At 38.0% G+C, this 18,058-nt stretch overlaps 1 protein-coding gene across 6 annotated transcripts; it reads left to right on the top strand.

Annotated features, from left to right (window-relative positions):
* The first annotated feature begins 627 nt into the window (after positions 1-627).
* On the top strand, positions 628-11,187 carry LOC103721012 (putative glycerol-3-phosphate transporter 5). Of its 6 annotated transcripts, none has more exons than XM_039132306.1 (4): positions 628-1,760; positions 9,681-10,445; positions 10,539-10,603; positions 10,902-11,187. In XM_039132306.1, exons 1-2 carry the CDS (start codon positions 809-811, stop codon positions 10,196-10,198), a joined length of 1,470 nt encoding a protein of 489 aa, XP_038988234.1. In that variant the 5' UTR covers positions 628-808; the 3' UTR covers positions 10,199-10,445; positions 10,539-10,603; positions 10,902-11,187. The 6 variants fall into 6 exon arrangements, with proteins under 6 accessions (XP_038988234.1, XP_038988233.1, XP_038988231.1 ...); XM_039132312.1 differs by having other exon boundaries at positions 629-1,760; positions 9,681-10,071; positions 10,446-10,603; positions 10,917-11,187; XM_039132309.1 differs by having other exon boundaries at positions 629-1,760; positions 9,681-10,071; positions 10,446-10,603.
* The last annotated feature ends 6,871 nt before the right edge of the window (positions 11,188-18,058 follow it).

Below are 18,058 nucleotides of genomic sequence, written 5' to 3'. Positions count from 1 at the left end.
ACCTCCTCCTCTAGCCTCTAGAGCACTTCATTACGCCAACACACTAACTTTTCCACCATTAGTCTACCATTGCACTCAAATGACGTCGATGTAACTGATGAAGCGACCAAATGGTCAGAGCATGAGAATAATTGAGGCATCATCGCTTGCTCCCCACTTTAGATAAGCTACGATAAGTAGATCCAAAGTAAGAGGAGGAGAGGCAAAGCCTTGGAGAATGATTTGGGATTTTGAAATCTGGTCCTTAGTTTGACAAGCTATTTGTTGCTTAGTCTTGGTCGACTAAATTTAATTCCCACCCTCAATTTTAATGAAAATATTGTTTAGTAATATTCTTTCAAATTCATTTGGACTGATCTTGTTCTGAGTTGGATCCATCTCGGATCCATTTTTTTTGGATTGGAACTGAATTATATATAGATCCGACCTCATCTAAATAATTCGTTGGGTCAAAAATTTTAGCAATAAATTGGACCTAATTTATTGGATTGGGTTTAGGTCTAGGATACAGGAAACAGTGTTTTGTTATATTCTTGCCCAATGGTAGACTTATGCGAGTCCTTTTGCAAGTCGCGATGAGAAAGGTTAGGCAATGCTGGGGCAGCCGTGTATAAACGTTATCGTTAGAAACTAAGATACGACCATACGACTTTAAACCAAAATGACCGTGCTTCCAATCAACGATGTGATTCTTTCGGTTGATTAATTGGTCGGCTAATTAATTCCGCTTCTTCTTCCTCGCCGTGAAAAAAAATCTCCTCCTTCCTTCTATGCCCGAAGAGCCACCGCCGGATCAAGGGTTTCTCCTATGGAAACCCAAACCCCAGCGCACGGGCGGCGTAGCCTCCTTTTCCACCAGATCTCCGTCCTCCTCCTCACCTTCTCCGCCTACGCTGCCTTCCACGCCTCCCGCAAGCCCCCCTCCATCGTCAAATCGGTCCTCGGCCCCGAGGTCGCCGCCTCCAACTCCTCCGCTGCCACCGCCGGTGCCGGCTGGTCTCCCTTCGACGGCCCCCGCGGCCCCCACCGCCTGGGCGAGCTCGACCTCGCCTTCCTCTCCTCCTACTCCGCCGGCATGTACCTCGCTGGCCACGTCGGCGACCGGATCGACCTCCGCCGCTTCCTCGCCTTCGGAATGCTCGGCAGCGGCGTCTCCACCGCTGCCTTCGGGATGGGATACTGGTGGGGCGTCCACCGCCTCGGCTTCTTCCTCGCCGTCCAGATCGTCAGCGGCCTCTTCCAGTCGATCGGGTGGCCCTGCGTCGTCGCCGTGGTCGGGAATTGGTTTGGGAAGTCGAAGCGGGGGCTTATCATGGGGCTTTGGGCCTCCCACACCTCGGTGGGGAACATCCTCGGCTCCGTGCTGGCTTCCTCAGTCCTCGAGTTCGGGTGGGGGTGGTCGTTCGTGTTGCCCGGTGTTCTAATCATCGTCGTCGGCGCACTTGTTTTCGCGTTCCTGGTGGTGGATCCGAGAGATCTGGGGTTTGAATCTCCGGCGATGGAGATTGAGATGAATGATGCCGGTAATGGAGTGGTGGAAAGCGCCGTTGAGACAGATGGGGAAGATGTTGGTCTTCTTGAATCAGAGGAAAAGTCCGGTCTGGACTCGAGGGAAGCCGATTTGGAGTCAAAGGCAGCTATTGGTTTCTTGGAGGCATGGAGGCTGCCCAATGTGGCGCCCTATGCTTTCTGCCTTTTCTTCTCCAAGCTTGTGGCATACACTTTCCTCTATTGGTTGCCATTTTACATTCGGCAAACTGGTATGTCAAAATGCTTAACTCTTCTTATAATTTTTTTTTTGAGATCGATCTGACCTGTTCGAACAATTAACTACATTGTACATGATGCTTAGTAGTTGTATTTAGAACTTACAGTTGACTCTTATATTTTTCCCCTCATGACATGTTATGCTGAAAATGTTTGTTGCCGAGTGAGTAAAGAAGGAACATAGGCTGTTCTGATTTGTAAAACCTATGGTATGTTTGGTTGCAAGGAAAATCATTGAAAAGGAAAAGAAAAAATGTTTTTCATGGAAGTGGAAGGGTAATCCAGAAATCTAGATATAAGCTTTCCAAAGTTTTCAATTTTCTGTCGAAACAAACAAATCAAAAACTGAATTTTCCAGGAAACATTAGCTTTCTAGGTAGTTTTTATGCAACCAAAAATACCCTGAGTTAAAACTTGGAACAACTTCTTCTTTTACCAACACCCATCATTTCTGAAATACATTTGGAGGCAACGCAAATGAGTAATTTCATTAACTCTTTTTTGGAGCAATTGTAAGCAAACTCCCACTCTCTTCTTTTTATGCCGGACATAAATTTTACTCATTACCTATATTTTACCTTAACTTTATATTATTGTTGCAAACTAGGCTATTGCTTGTGAGTTGCACCCTTCATCCTAATAGAGAAGGTTATGTGTTGGAATCTTGAGAGGTGTTTGCTTGATGTTTAACGCATATAATTCTTGCATCATTTCTTTAAAATGATTGGTAGCATTCCCACCATTATTTCCAAAGCTTTACTTTATGTTGGTTTCAAGGTTACAACTCCCAAATCCCCTTTGGTCCACTTATCTTATTTTGAACAATTTATATCCCTCATCAACAAGCTAAATTTCCTCATGGATGCTGGAATCCTTTTGTCTGTCACCTCTCTCTGAAGGTATTCTTGTTGCATTTTTGTTGAGTTTTGTAAGCACATTGTCAGGCATTTTACATATATAAATTTTGCATATAAGAAAGTTGAACAATAAGATGCTTATGGGTTTGGTCTGCCACCAAGATGATCAAGTATATTATGTAAATTGGCTAACCTCCAATGATCTTACCATCTAAGATTATATCGTCCTTTAGTATCCAACTCTATATATGGTACATAATATGCAAGCAGGTTATTGGCACCATAAAGAAAAAATCACCTCTAATATTTTGTCTTAACCTTTATTGGCGTGCATCCTTTGATACATTACTGAATGCGTGGATATGCAGCCATGTAGGCTGACCTTGCTTTCCCATTTCTGTATTCTACTATGCATCATCTTGAATATTCTTTGTTTTTGTAATAGGTAATCTAGAATTGTTTCTTATATGTTCTTTCTCTTTGGATTTAGAAGCCCAATCTATAGTTTGGACATATCAAAGATAAACTTATTTTATGGGATATCTGATGAAAAACTAAGATCAAAAGAATCTATAGTATATAAGGTCCACTAGGGTTGTACATCTCGAGTTTGTCTTTAGCTTTGCTCAAATACAAGCTCAATTAGGCTTGCTCCAAATGAATTGGGTGAGGTTGAATATGGTTCTCAGCAAGGTACGTCGATCTATCCTGAATTGGTCAGTTCGTGTTGTATTGAATTGAATCGGTTAAGAATTGGAATGGTTCGGACGGTCGGGATGGTTCGATCCCTTAAAACTCTCTCCAATGCCCTTGGATGCTTAATTCTCTACCCTCTCTCTCCTTCACCATGATCGGAGTTTCGAAGCTCTGCCGGTGTATCAATCACTCGTTTCGCTCTCTCGGTCACTCATTTCGCTCCTCCTTGACACCAACTGGTGCCTAGGTAAGCCCCTCCCCCTCTCTCCATCTCTCTCTCTCCCTCCTTCCTCTCTCTCTCTCCACCTCCCTCTCCCTCCCCCTCTCTCTTTCTCCTTCTCTTCCTCCCTCTCCTTGGTTTGGTACATCCCAGTATGGTATAGTATGCATTCATATTGTACCAAATCAGTCGCTAGCCAATACGAGCCCTAGTATCAGTCCGGCAGGCTATGGTCCTTAGACTCTGAATTAATTTTAAGCCAAGCCTCTAAAAATCTAGCTTGCTCAAGCTGGTTGGATAAGGCTTGAAATTGGGGGTATAAGATATGTTTCATAATACATTTGATAGTACACTCGATATTTTATTTTACTGAATTTATTATTTATGTCTAAGATCGTCTGCTTGATTATTTATATTGTTAAAATCTTGTTAAACTTTATCAAGTTTGAACCAACTTTGTATCAAGCTTGGACTGATTTTAGCTTGATTTAAGGTTATTAAGCTAACCGGCTGACTTCAAAAATAGGTTCAATCAGGATTAATCAAATAATGAATGAACCGAGATTGATCTCAAACTTCATTCCAAAAATAAATTTCAAGTTGATCAGACCTAGTTTTTGTGGTGAATTTTGAACTTATTTGTTTTAATGTATAAATGGGTTATGTAAAGTTAATTTGCATGAAAATTACTAGAATCGACGCAAAATATATAAAAATTGCAACCACATATTTGTCAGTGATGATCTATAATTCCAGATTTCTACAGAGCAGTCTATGATTCTTATTCAAGGCATCCGTATCTCTAAAATCTAAAACTAGTTTATTTTATAAAGAAATAAATTGAGAAGCATATCTTGGTTTAGTAGTCGTGAATCTTCTTACAAGTTTGCATATCTTTTTCTGCTGCTATGTCTTAAGTGTCGACATGATTTGCGTATGTCTTAGCCCCTAACTGGTGCGAGCATGATGAGAGGTACTTTAATCTTGACTGTCAAAACCTACCAAATATCAACCCTAATTTGGCTTGAGTCTTAAAACTTCTATGATGTAATATAAGTACTTAGTGAGAAGTCTTTTAACCAGAAACCCCCCCCCCTCCCCCCCCCACCCCCCCCCCCCCCAAAAAAAAAAAAGCTCAATCCCTTATCCTCAATTAATTCTTGTCCAACCTGGTAATACCCACCAAATGGTCATTTCTGAGTTTACCTTCAAATCGGAGATCCACTTAAATTATCTAAGGATGAACATAGAGTTTCTTAGATGTTCCCAACTTTTGACCACAAAATAGGATACTGTCATTAACATGTTCAAAATGACTTGTTTATCAATATGCCTTTCTTGCATCTAAATCCGCAACTAGTTCTTCCCTTTTTTTCCTCGACTACGGAATCTGTTGGAAAAATGACTGTCCCCAAAGCAAGTAGAGAGGGGAATGCAGGCTCTTATTGCATAAATGTTGAGTGAACAAAAGTAAGCAATGGGAGATCATTTATATGGATAAAAATTTTCATATCATTGTGGCTAACATCATCATATTCTACTAAACTTTATCAATTTAGAACAGATTAGAAGAAATTCCGATTATTAATGTCATTAGCTATTTGTGGATCCTATGAATACATAAATCTGCTTTCCTTCCTGTTTATATTCTGTGAAGATAGACTTTTGAGCTGTTGAAATACCCCAGTGATACATTTTCCTGCAGTGTGGCACTTTTGTTTCCCAAGATATTGTCATTGAGCTTAGCAGTTAACCTTGTCGCTTACACCTTTCTAGCGATTCTTTGTAAATGTCAAATGAATTATAATTCTGAAAAATTTGTTTTTTTCCCTCCAAAATGAGCATTAAAAAATTGGAATCCAAGAGCATAAGATTTTTATTTCCTTTGGAACCAATCCAAATCTTGGGTTGGTTTCAAAGTCTTAGCCAAACTTACAGGGCCAAATTTATACATATTGGCGATTTATGTCAATTCTTGTCATTTTATTCATTTGTTTGAATGTTAGATTGAATGTTCTCTGAACTGAAAATTTAGATTTTGTGAGTCTCTAGAAGATTTGGAAGGACTATGATGTAAGGTTTCAAAGAGATTGAGAGGACAAGTAAAATTTCGATAGAGGTTCAGTTATCCTAGAACTCAAACCTCATAGACATTTAGGTTGTTATATGTTGTATGTCATCAAATAGGAATATGATATATTTGATCTCTAAACATGATCTATTAACATCCTATTTTCAGACAAAGATGGTTTATTCTCATTTTGAAACAACTTAAGTGTACTTGTAATGGTCCTAAACAATATTGTATATTTTCAAAAGATGTCGTATAGTTTATTTTTAGATAATTTTTTTTTTTGGTTTTATCAGATTTTTCTGCTCTAATTGAGTCTTTTTAGAATTTTTATAATTTTAAATTAAGTTATCAAATTCGAAACTGATTTACTTTGGGTGAAATTATAACGTTTTTAAAATGTGATCTCAATAACTTTTACAATCTGCTGGACCCTTAATTAAGTGGTAAGTCTAATGCGTTGGTACTGTCTTGCATCATTCTCATACTACCTCACCCCTTGTTTTTCTATCAATCACCCCCTTGACCTTCTATTAATTGAGTCATACCTACATTCAGATGTCCAGAAAATCCACATGCCACAAACTTTGCCAATTAGAATCTTGAATAAAGTGAAGTGGAAAACCTTTGTAGGGTGCCCTTTCATGCTTTAGCCTGGATACCCTTAATTCTATATCCCCCTTAAACCCCTTTGTGAGCAAAGTTCTTTAATTCCAATGGAATATATCAGAATCTAGACCTACTAGCTTAGATTAGGACCCTTAATTTTGCAAATGAGAATTTGTTTCTTACATAGTAAAGATGAAGGTATAATAATTATAACATGTATAATAATTATAATTAACATTATTCATCAAGTCATCATGAATATTGCCTGCATCTTGCATCATCCAATATGCCTCAACAAAAATCAAAGTTTAAAACCATAGATAAGATGGGATAGGAAAAGGTACAAACTAGTTCAACTTACTACGTTTGGTTAGAAAGGCAATCATAATGTTGCCGCTGATCCCGAGATGCTGACGCAGACCGCTACGGTGGACCTGCGAGGCAACAGGCAAGGGTCAGAGAGCTCACCGGGTTGGCTTCGGTCGGGCCCTCCGATGCTTAAGACAGAGAAGGTTTTTGATGGGGAGTAAGAAGGAAGAAAAAAGTAAGATGAATAATGCCGGTATGATAATTGAGCTATTGGGAGATTAGACAATAGAGTGTTCTTCCCACTTTTTTCTTTTACAAGGGGCCTCTGGACCTATTTATAGCGAGTATCCCGAATTTTCTGCGGATCGTATCCCAATAAACTCAGGGTCGTGCTGTAACAACCTGCTGATGTGGCGTAACAACCTAGGAACATGTTGTAACCACTTGGCATGTGATGGAATTGCCAGAGGCTCATTCGTATTTAGGTGAAGTGACCAAACTACCTATGCCTCGAGGGAGTTCTTCTCAACTCGGGATGGTTGCCTAGGTCATCGGGCTGAGTTGAGACTTCGGCTCTGGAGGTTGGCTACTTCTGGTCTGCTCGTCTCAGCTTTCTGGTTGGCTTAGGGGTCTCAACCAAAATGCCTTCTGAGTACGCCTGAGTCGCTACATGGATCATGAGCTGTACAAATTTGACCGCACCACATTATCTTAGCAATTTGCTGCCACAACACATAACAAATCAGTATTTAATATCAAACATGTTTTTGCTTATTAGACCAAACCCCAACAAGGCTAGATGGTTATAGCTATGGCTATGGCATTTTCACCCAACAATGATTGAATCACCTAGGGAAGTGATTGCATCTGAAGCATGCTCTCTCAAGCTTTATGCACAAAGGTTCACTACGTGGGCCTTTTTGTTTTATTTGATTTTTTGGTGCTATGTAGCAACATTAGTTTAGTGAGTGGAAGTTGATCTTATTATGTTGTGCAACAGGTTTGACGTTTTAGCTTGATATTTAGAGTCCCTTAGGTGTCTTGCACAAGTTTTGTGGATTTGTTCAAATTCATTTATTTCTTTTATCTTATTTACAACTCGAGGAGCAAGTTTGGGTGATTGTAATTTTGCATTTGGCTGTGCATGTATATACAATTGCAAAGCTTATTCCAAAATGAGTATGTTAGGGACTAAGGTTGTAGTGTATTTGGATTATGTATCTATATTCCATGTTTGTAGTTAAAATGAAATATTGTATCAATGTCAAGTTACTAAACATATGTTTTAGAACCATAGTCCTTGATACTCGAGGTAAATTATATATTTGGAGTTTGCTGTTAAAAATAAATCAATCATGAATTAGATGGGCTATTTGTTGCTAGAAAAGGAGAAACATGGAATCATCAGTATAGTAAGCAAATTATATAATAACTAGTTAAGAGTGGTCATGTGTGTATTTGTGCTTATGTGTTTGGTGACAGGAAGGAAAGAGATGCAGAGCACGCAGCGTAGTAGCCAAATTATGAACATGAATAATTAAGGGTTGTTCATGTGTAAACTCATAAAATAGACTCAAAGGATTCATAAGAATCAAGAAAATGAGGAGTCTTGAGCATATGAAAGGACAGGTGTCACTGTGAGTCAGAGCAACAAAGTTTTGCAATGCTGATATCTAAGTGACCAACATTGGCATTACATGAATCTATTTAAACCGTGATTGGCAGTCTCGAAGGCAGTCATGGACTATATAGGTGATTGATAAAACAGAAGCACATGCCACAACAAGCTGAGTACAATCAAGACTAGGAACTATGAGCTACAATGTTGGTGGTCTAGAGATTTCTAGAATGATGTTTCCATCAACTATGCATGATCCTAAATTAAATAGGCTAACAATTGCAGTTTGGTCATTGGATGAGCTAGCCAGCAAGGTTGCCTTGTAATAAAATAAGTTTGCTAAGAAAGTTAAGTGGGGATATGGTAAAGTGGCATGAAGTGGCGTGACAACAAGACAAACAGCTATGTTCCATATTTCTAGGTGGATGATTGGAGATGACCACCAGCAGATACTTTACCACAATGTAGATTGCTAGTGGCCCTTAAGGTATGAAAAGTTGAAATGAGACAAGATATGAATATGCACAATGGAACAAAGAACCTAGCTGAGCCTTAATGTAACCTTCTCAAGGCTGTGTAATTCAGGACTACAGATGACTATGATGTGAGATAGATATACAAGCAACAAATGTGGTTGCTCTTAAGCTACATGGATACTAGGCAATGACTTCTGTGCATGGTGTTGATCAAATTGTTTGGGGCACAGTACAGAGCGGAAGGCAAAGTGAACTAGTTGGATGATTTCTGCATTTTTGTAAAAAGTTCCATTGGTTGACTTTGGGTCAACTAAGACTCTCTAATTAGGTTCGGGCTAGATACTTTGCCTTTCCAGATTTGGGAAAGAGTTCTTCAGAGAGAAGGGCTTGTTGGACCTGACGGATCTGGAGGGATTTTGCCAAACAGGCCCTTGAACTAGACGGTAAGGAATGGAGACTATTAGGAGGTGAGGATAGGCCAAGTTTCTACCTGAGAATTAAAAGTTTTCCAGTATTACTTGTTAATTAAGGAGTAACTAAGTGTAATTCCCTCTGCTTTACAGGATTAAATTTATAGTAACTTGAAATAATATGAAATAAAGAGATTAAAAGAAATTAAGAATGTCGGTTATGATTATGGAATTCTGAAATCAAACATAGTTTATGATTGTTTTGTGCTGCATTTAAGAATACTAGATGAAGTTGCAAGCAATATAATACTCTGTAGTAAATCAAAAGAAATAATGTCAATTTAGTCCTAATCTTTCATCAAATGCTAATATAATTGGTTTGACTAGCTTCAATCTTTTGAATGAAAGGATTCTCTACTTCGACCTCTGCTGCTTAGATATCCATTCATATATACTGCATGTATCTATTCACCATACTCAAGCATGCTGGAATCTCATCAGCTTACATGTGTTGATGATTTTGAAACTGCTATTGGCAAGCACCTAGAACAATATATTACTTTGCATGGCTCCTAAAATCATATGACAAAATTATTTACAGAATATTATAATGGTGATTTACATTGAACTGCTTGTTGGTGTTGTAGCTGTGGCTGGCGAGCACTTATCGCACAAAACTGCAGGAATCCTTTCAACAATATTTGACATTGGAGGGGTATTCGGTGGCATTTCAGCAGGATTCATTTCGGATAGTCTTGGTGTTCGTGCTCTGACTTCAGTTCTATTCCTTATGTTCTCAATCCCATCACTTATTCTTTATCGAATATATGGAAGCGTATCAATGCACCTCAACATCGGACTAATGTTTCTATCTGGCTACTTTGTAAATGGCCCATATTCGCTTATTACCACAGCTGTTGCAGCTGATTTGGGTACTCAGGACACAATTAAAGGCAATTCACGAGCATTAGCTACTGTAACAGCCATTATTGATGGTACAGGTTCTGTTGGGGCAGCTTTGGGACCTTTACTTACAGGGTACATTTCAACTCGGGGATGGAACAGTGTTTTCTTGATGTTAATTTTTTCAACTTCTCTGGCAATTATGTTTTTGATACACATTGCAAAAGCTGAGGTTATTAGCAAGATGAGTGAGAGAACATAGATTAGGATAACAAAATGGATTTGGTATCATGAAAACAGAATGAATTGATATGTTGGTATCTGCTTTTTTTCTTGTTAATTTTTTTCCATTGTATGGAATGTATATGAAGTATACTTGGTTACTTTTTGAGATTCCAAAGTACATTTCTACCATAATGACATGTTATTGGAGTTGAGTGCAGCATCAGATTTGAGGAACTGACGATTATGCTACCTGACACATCCTTCATGGTGTGCTTGCATATCAGGTTGTAGAACTTCTCGATGAACCTGAATCCCCTTGCAGAATGTTTGGACTGAATGTTCAGTGATGACTGGCAATCATCTGAATTACATTTCAGGCTATTCAGTCTTGCGTCGTTGCTCGGATCCTCACAGCAATTCCAGAGAGGATGTCAGGATGGAGGTATGTATTTAGTTCATTTGAGACTTCTCTGGTTATGACCATGGAATTCCTTACATCTCAAATTGATATTTGTTTTCCAAGGGACATTTTGTTGACATACCGTCAAATATTTTTTCCATTTCTAATTGTCAACATGTACTCATCAATTTGACTTCTGCTCCACTTAAAATTGGGATCATCATTTATTAATAATTTCTGCACTTAAATCTTTTTTTACCTTGAAAAATGAGTATCGGCTTGAGATTTATTAGTAATTTCCGCACTTTAACTCTTGTGTATAAGATTTTCTTGTTTTTAGCTGGTTTTGGTGCAGGGAATAGGTGTTGCTTGCATCAGGCCTGTTGATCACCTCTGGTTACAGGCTGTCTTCTCGTAATTCTGAGGTAGGACTCAGCTACATTCTTATGGGTCACATTACAAAATCTTTTTCTGTTTATATTGACAATTGAACTAGAAGCTCACGTCCAACAATGGTAAGCCAAAGAAAGTCCTCAGTTCATGTTGAAGGTAAACATTTTGTTTGTCAGGTGCTGTATCAGGTTACCATGTTATAAATGATTTTTAATGCATAAACCTTTCCAAGATGATCTTTCTTCGTAATTCTCAGGTAAGTGGTTTATTTCTTGCTTAAATTTGAGGATCTTTGAGCTGGAGAAGGGTTGAGTTGTAAAAATGCAAGACTGTGTTTAGATACCTACTACCATTCCAGGAAATTATCATTTTTGCTGTTGTTTCATTTTCAAATATTGGAACATCATCCTTGTAAAATCAAAATAATTGCATAGCTTCATGCATTTCTATGTCAGAAGCATTTGCTTGTCCTTCCTGTGTGTTATCCTTAGCTCTCAATTGCTGTACGATAATGGGCATAAAGCCGTCTCAGTTTTCATTTGCCTCTCGTGCCTTTAGTATTACCCTCTATCGCCGCTAATTTCACAATTTACCTGGCTTGATACGATGGATAAGCTGATGCTCTGCCTTTTGGTGGTATATGTCGTGGATTCAATTTGAGTAATTCAATTCACCTTTTCTGCCAGACGTATCAATACATGATATGTATCTACTTGTAGGGAATTAAAAAAAATGATTTTGTGGACTCAAAAAGGATAATTTGATGGGATATTTACTCAAACTAATATTATACTATCTGGACTTAATTCTACTGTATTGATATCAGGTTTTGGATATAATTTTCTGAAGAAATTCAGAGATGCATGTCTAATATCTAAGATTGATTTCAGGCTGTTACAGTCAATATTGGGCCAAAGTTACTTACGGAAAGCTTAATGGTCCCTATTTGCTTTCTCTATGAAGTGCGATTTAGAGAAGATGCATCAGGATTCAGGAAATCTTTTTTCTCCAAACACTTCTATAAGGGACCTCGTCCACTTAGTAATTTTTATTCGTTCCAATTTTTTGGCAAATCTGACTTCCTATTTTCAATTCCAATTTTCCTATCTACAGCCAGATTGGAGTTATTTTTAGGTTGAGGAGGTATGCACTTGTTTAACCTAGTGGAGCTCAGAGTCAGTCAAGGCTTTCTTTTGAATGGATGCAAAATATTTTTATATGTATAGTTGCACATTAGATGCACATTACTTTTATGAAATCAGCCCACCCTCATGAGATGAGTTCATACATGACCCATTAAAATGTACCTTAGTGCTAGGGGGACAATAATGGACGAAACCATTGTGGAGGCATGGGACCAGGGAAAGCAAACTATATTTGCAGTAGGGGGCCCTTTCAGACGTGGTGAGCAACCCGGACCTCTTAAAATTTTAGTTCTTTGGGTGGAGTCATGGAGAAGGAGAAAGCCTTGTGGTGGCATTGGCATCAGCACGGCCCAAGTCTTGGTCTTCCTCCAGAAGACTTGAATTATTGAGCCGGTCAGCATCCGGCACCAAACACGCCGGGCATAAAGGAGCCTTGGCATCAGCAAGGCCTGAAAGAATTGCAGAGACACAATATGCTACAATATGCTTTGGCCTTTGACTGGAATGACACAATTGCCTCCTACCATCATAAGTAGCTGACGAAGCCTTCTCTCTCCCCTTTTCATGGAACCCTGATGGTTGATTCAAATTCTTGAATATAAAACTAGCGAGCAATATTATGATGAAAGAAGTTACACTAGCGACCTAAAATTATTCCCATTGGCAATCAGTATGTGACATAGTAGAGACCATCACTGAGAGAAGTAGCCTGCTCTTTTGCCACAAATAAGTGATAGATAGTCATCTATCACTTATTTTATATATATATAAAAAATTAATGATTGCTCAAGTAGAGATAATGGCTCAAACTTGTTAAGACAACGAATGAGTCTGCTTTCTCGAATAGGAAATTGGTCTAATTCTTAATTGGTATCCCATTAAGTAGGTCGAGCACTAAGCAATATTCTGCAAAAGATTGTTTTGTTATATTCCAATGGTTCCGCAAGGAATGATGTCATAGCTCCTGCAGAAGTGATAACAATCAAAGTTGTAGGTGGGTATTCAAATAAAGGGGAGCACCTTGCTATCATGAAAAAGCCAGCTGTGACCATAGTTGTTGCATGAATCGAAGCAGATATTGAAGTAGAAGCCTCTATTGCATCGCGTGACCATCTCCTCAAGACAAAGTTAGTGTTCGTTGTGTTGGAACGAGCCGGTCGAGAGATGGGAAGTGGGAAATCGCATTACTATGGGGTGGAAAGTTGTTTGCCCTAGCTATGGGAGTATTAATCTAAAGAAGCGAACATCAGTTTTAGGGACGGGCTAGCCCGAGTCCCTGTGTTGGTAAAAAAAATGTTAGCAATTGCTTTGGTAAATAACGCAAATATCCCTTTGGCACAAATAATTTTCATGATAAGTGGCTTGAGTAGCTAGAAAGAATGGCCTATGTTGGCCTTGAACAATATGAAATTGCTAAATATGGTCCTGCTGTGGAGTTCTTATATAATTAGATCTTTCATTAGTTTTAGTCGTAGATCATGTCCTGCCTTCTAGTTCTTATATAATTAAATCGAGATACCCATTTTCTGTAAGAACAGAAGGCATCATATAATCCAGTTGTCGGCAAATCAACCAATAGGTTTGCTTGAAGAGTAGACTTATTTGAGTTGAAAAAGAAGATGCAAAGGGAAGTATTATTGCCCACCAGCAGAAATTATTGATGGCACAAAGAGACAGGTGTATTGAAGGGTGGGATTTGTTCATTTATTTTTTCTTTTTCTTTCGGCACAGGGGGAATTACTAGCACGGAATTATTTGGAATCTAGGTGTTATTAAAACAAGAATTAAATTGTTAAAATTTCTCCCTAAGCTAGTAATAAGTTAGTACCCAACTGCTAAATCTGAAACAATGAGTTGACTTCAATTGGTGCAGTCTCTTGGCCCCAGAAAAGGAAAGGAATAATAGTAACAAAAAAATATTTCCATGGATGAAGACAACTAATGTCCACTGTGCCATCAGATATCTCATGCGCCACATCTAACCATCATCAATTCATCACAAGGAGCTATTCTATGTAAACAAGAGCTATAACTGAAGACAAGCAGTATAAGAATTCATTTCGGCCATCCACGCTTGTCCAATTGGAAATGTTAAAGTATTGCCTGTTGCATCAGAACCCAAATCATTGGAGAAAGCACCGGACGACATGGTCCATTTTATCCTCTCACGAATCCTTTCCCCACTGCCATCAAAACCTTTTTAATCTTTGGGTCCACCCTGGTAGAAGTTGGCGTGCTCGCTCTGCCATCCACCAACTGCTGTCACTGACTCATCATTGAAGGTGACCGCTAATGATATGCAGGAACACTACAGCATATACTGTTCCCAAGAAGCTATGTTTTTTTTTTTTTTTTTTTTGGGTATAACAACAGCCCATACATGACGGATGTAAGTGCAGGTCATAAAGTTAAAAAAGATAAGTATATAAAGAAGACAGAATCGGTTGTTCCAAATCAAAACTTTCATAATACTGAGCTGTAAAAGATACTATTCAGTTCGCTGCACTATTAGTCTTTCTATAGTTATGAGGGATCCGATAGAAGACACACTTAGCTAAAAGAGTGTGGATGTCATGAATCAACTGTATCCCATCAGGCCCATGATCCGGCTTTTGGATTCACTCGATCACCGTGGCTGAGTCCTTCTTAAGAACGATGCGGTCCGCGCCCTGTACTCATTTCACATAGAAAACTCTCTCCCATTCGGCTCTGGCCTCGACACTGACCATCGTCTAATTGAAGATCCGTTGACCCCCAACCGCCACCAATGGTTAAGAAATGAAATGTTTATGGTTAAGAAATGAAGTGTTTATCGCCACAAACTAACTTGGATTGTGTTGATGCACATGAGAGGAAAATGGATGAACATGTCTATGAAGCTTATCACGGACAGAAAAAATAATAGAAGATAAGGGATCTTATGAGCATCCCATTCAAGTGAGAATCAAAAATACAGTAGTATTACCTCATGGATGGCACTGGTTGCTTCTTTTATTCATTATGATAATTAAAACAACTCATGCATCAGTGGCTGACAAAGAAATAAAGGACTAAAAAGGGAGGGCTCAAACAAAAAAAGGCTTCATGGAGGAAGGTTCATGAACACAATGACTGAGACCTTTTCTCATTATAATGATTGCAAGTATGATTTTGGATGGGGTGCATAAAATTGGTTATTTCTCCTTAGCAGTCTAGATTGGTAGCTACTAATGTCAGTTTTGATAAAGGTGAACATGAGAAGCATATAGCTGATGGCTAGCCTTCTTCTGGAAATCAGTGTTGGGAAATTTGGCCTCAGTGATGACTTTGATTAAGAATGTAAAGTGGCAAGAAAAGAACTGCTTTATATGAATAGAAATAAAGATGGTTCACGTGTGACTATTTATTTATTGTGAAATCTATCATTGGGGTACCACTGATTTTAATGTCCCCTTCAAGACTATGGTCCGCTGGTCCAAGAGATGGTGAAAGAAGCAAGGTTTGATGGGATACGGCAAGGTTTGATATAGAAACATTTTTGTTGAATATCAATCGTCAAATTATAATTAGGCTTCAGAAATATGATTTAGGATGAGATCTAGTTACAAACAAATTTAATATATGGCTCACCTACATAGGAAAATAATAAAATTTAATCAGTTTATCAGTATAATAGCCCATATCAATTAGGACTATGAGAAATCTCATCTATCCAATCTTGTATGGAATTAGATGATACCCGGTCTCAAAAATTGGATTTTTTGCGATGAGTACCCTTCTAAAAATTCAAATTTACGTGAATACTCTCTTAAAATTTATATTTATTTCTGTATTTTCATAAAATACTATTTTTATATAAATGCCTCTAATATATCTGTTCTTCTAATACCATTAATAAACTATATTTGTTTTAATTAAAAATAAAATAAAAATTTAAAATTATTTTTTATTCTCTATCGCGATCGTCTTATAAATATTACTTTTTGCACGTCCACCCATTAAGGATATTTTAGTCATGTTAATTTGAAACCGTTATTTTTTTAACGACTTTAGATGGTGTGGATACATATGAAAAAATAAGAATAAAAAAATAAAATAGTAAAATAAATGTTTTATAAGAGTATACATATAAATATAAATTTGAAAGGTTATTTATATAAAATTTGATATTTAAGAGAATATACGTTAAAAAAAAAAAAGCCCTCATAAATTTGATACTGTAAATCTGTACTTTGGTGAACGATAACCTGTTCTCACCATAGGTGACCAGAGCTCAGATATTAGCGCTGGAACGACAGGTGGCGAGGTTCCTCACGCGTGTACCGTTATTTTTCCTATTCAACAAGGAATTAAAAAATATCTCTTTCCATTATAAATCTCACGAACTTTCGGAGAAAAATCTCGACTCTCTCGGTTTTCTTCCTCCCTTGGCTTCTTCCTCTTTATCCAGCTTAAAAAATCCACTCTTACTAAATTGCTCGTTATCTAATCCTCTTCCTCTCTCTCTCCCCATTCCTGATTTCCAAGGAGATTCTCCGAATCTTCTCTTCCCTTCCTCCTCTTCTTCTTCGTCCTCCTGCGTTCTCTTTTCTTCTTTGGTTCTTGCATCATTAAGGGTCCTTGAGATATAGCCATGTGCGTGGAGGGTGGTGAAAAGATGGAAACTTTTGACCTTTGCAAGGCCCCGAATGAGAAAAGTTCTGATCTCGCTACGTCTCATGTAAGTTTCGACCTTCTTCTTGCACTACTTTTCACCAATTCTTTTCTTTTTTAATTTTTTTTTTTAATGATTTGGGGTTCCTTATTTGATTTTAGATTCATGGATAGGAAAGAATTCGGGTGTTCTGACAGAAATGTCTCTTCTTTTGGGTTTTCTTTCGGCTTTCTTCTTGAATTTATATCAGTGGTTTTCTGTGCTTAATTGCAGATTTAGAGTTTTTGAGGCAATCTATTCTGTTTAGCGGCTAATTTTTTCTTTTTGGGTTTTTCCTAATTACCTGTGCAAAGTATTTGAGTATAACCGTAATTAGGCCCTTCAATGGTTGATCAATTTAGGTGCATGTCAGTTTTGTTCAACTATATGCTTGAATGCTCTGCTTTATAAGAAAGTTCAGTCATTTGTTGATGGCCTGAGTCTCTGGAAGTGATCCTATTGTCTACTTAAGAGCATGTATAGAAGCGAAATTGTCATTGTGGTTAGGAAACAAACCCCAAGCTCGAGCCCATGTAACTCTGTCTAGAAGTGTATGCTTTTTCAACATAAGTGCTCTTATATATTCTCTTTCACAGTACTGAATTATGTGCAAATGTGTAAAGTTTTGAAGTTGTTTGAGAAAGACTTAAACTAATGCGCTGCTAGATCTGCTAGTAGCATATATTCCACTGCAAATGTTTTATCATGGGTTTGTTTGTTTGATTTCAAAAAACTTGAAAAAACCGGTCTCCCTGAAAGCTGGTCATGCTAAACATTTCTTGGAACCATGACATGATATGTTTTCTTGAAAGAAGCCCGTATTTTTTTTGACAAATCTTCCATGAATGATAAAGAAATCGACTTAAAACAGTCTTAGAAATCGATTGTTTAATAGATATGCTAAAAATATCCTCATATTCCACTTATATATGCCTGGCAAGTGATGTCAATAAAAGCTAAGCCTGCAAATCCAACTTTCTTGACTGCACCCCTGTTTTGACACATGAGTTGGTGATCCAGGCAATAGCACTAGTAAACTTTTAAAGCTTAATTAAGAAGCAATGATTTCTGTGGCTGACATTGGATGTGTCTGATGCATGGGCCGGCTATGATAGAGGCAATGGCCAGATGATATATAGGAAGATACATGAACATGTCGAGAAAGCTTGTGGACACAAAATAATAAAAGACATGGGATTCTTATGGCATCCCGCTCAAGGAATGTTATCTGATGGATGGCACTGATTGCTTTTTTTATTCATGATGATAAATGACTCATCCATCAGT

Source organism: Phoenix dactylifera, chromosome 1 (genome assembly GCF_009389715.1).
Source record: "Phoenix dactylifera cultivar Barhee BC4 chromosome 1, palm_55x_up_171113_PBpolish2nd_filt_p, whole genome shotgun sequence".
In the NCBI taxonomy this organism is placed as follows: domain Eukaryota; kingdom Viridiplantae; phylum Streptophyta; class Magnoliopsida; order Arecales; family Arecaceae; genus Phoenix; species Phoenix dactylifera.
The sequence above is the reverse complement of the archived record's forward strand: the minus strand, read 5'-3'. Positions and strand labels throughout refer to the sequence as shown.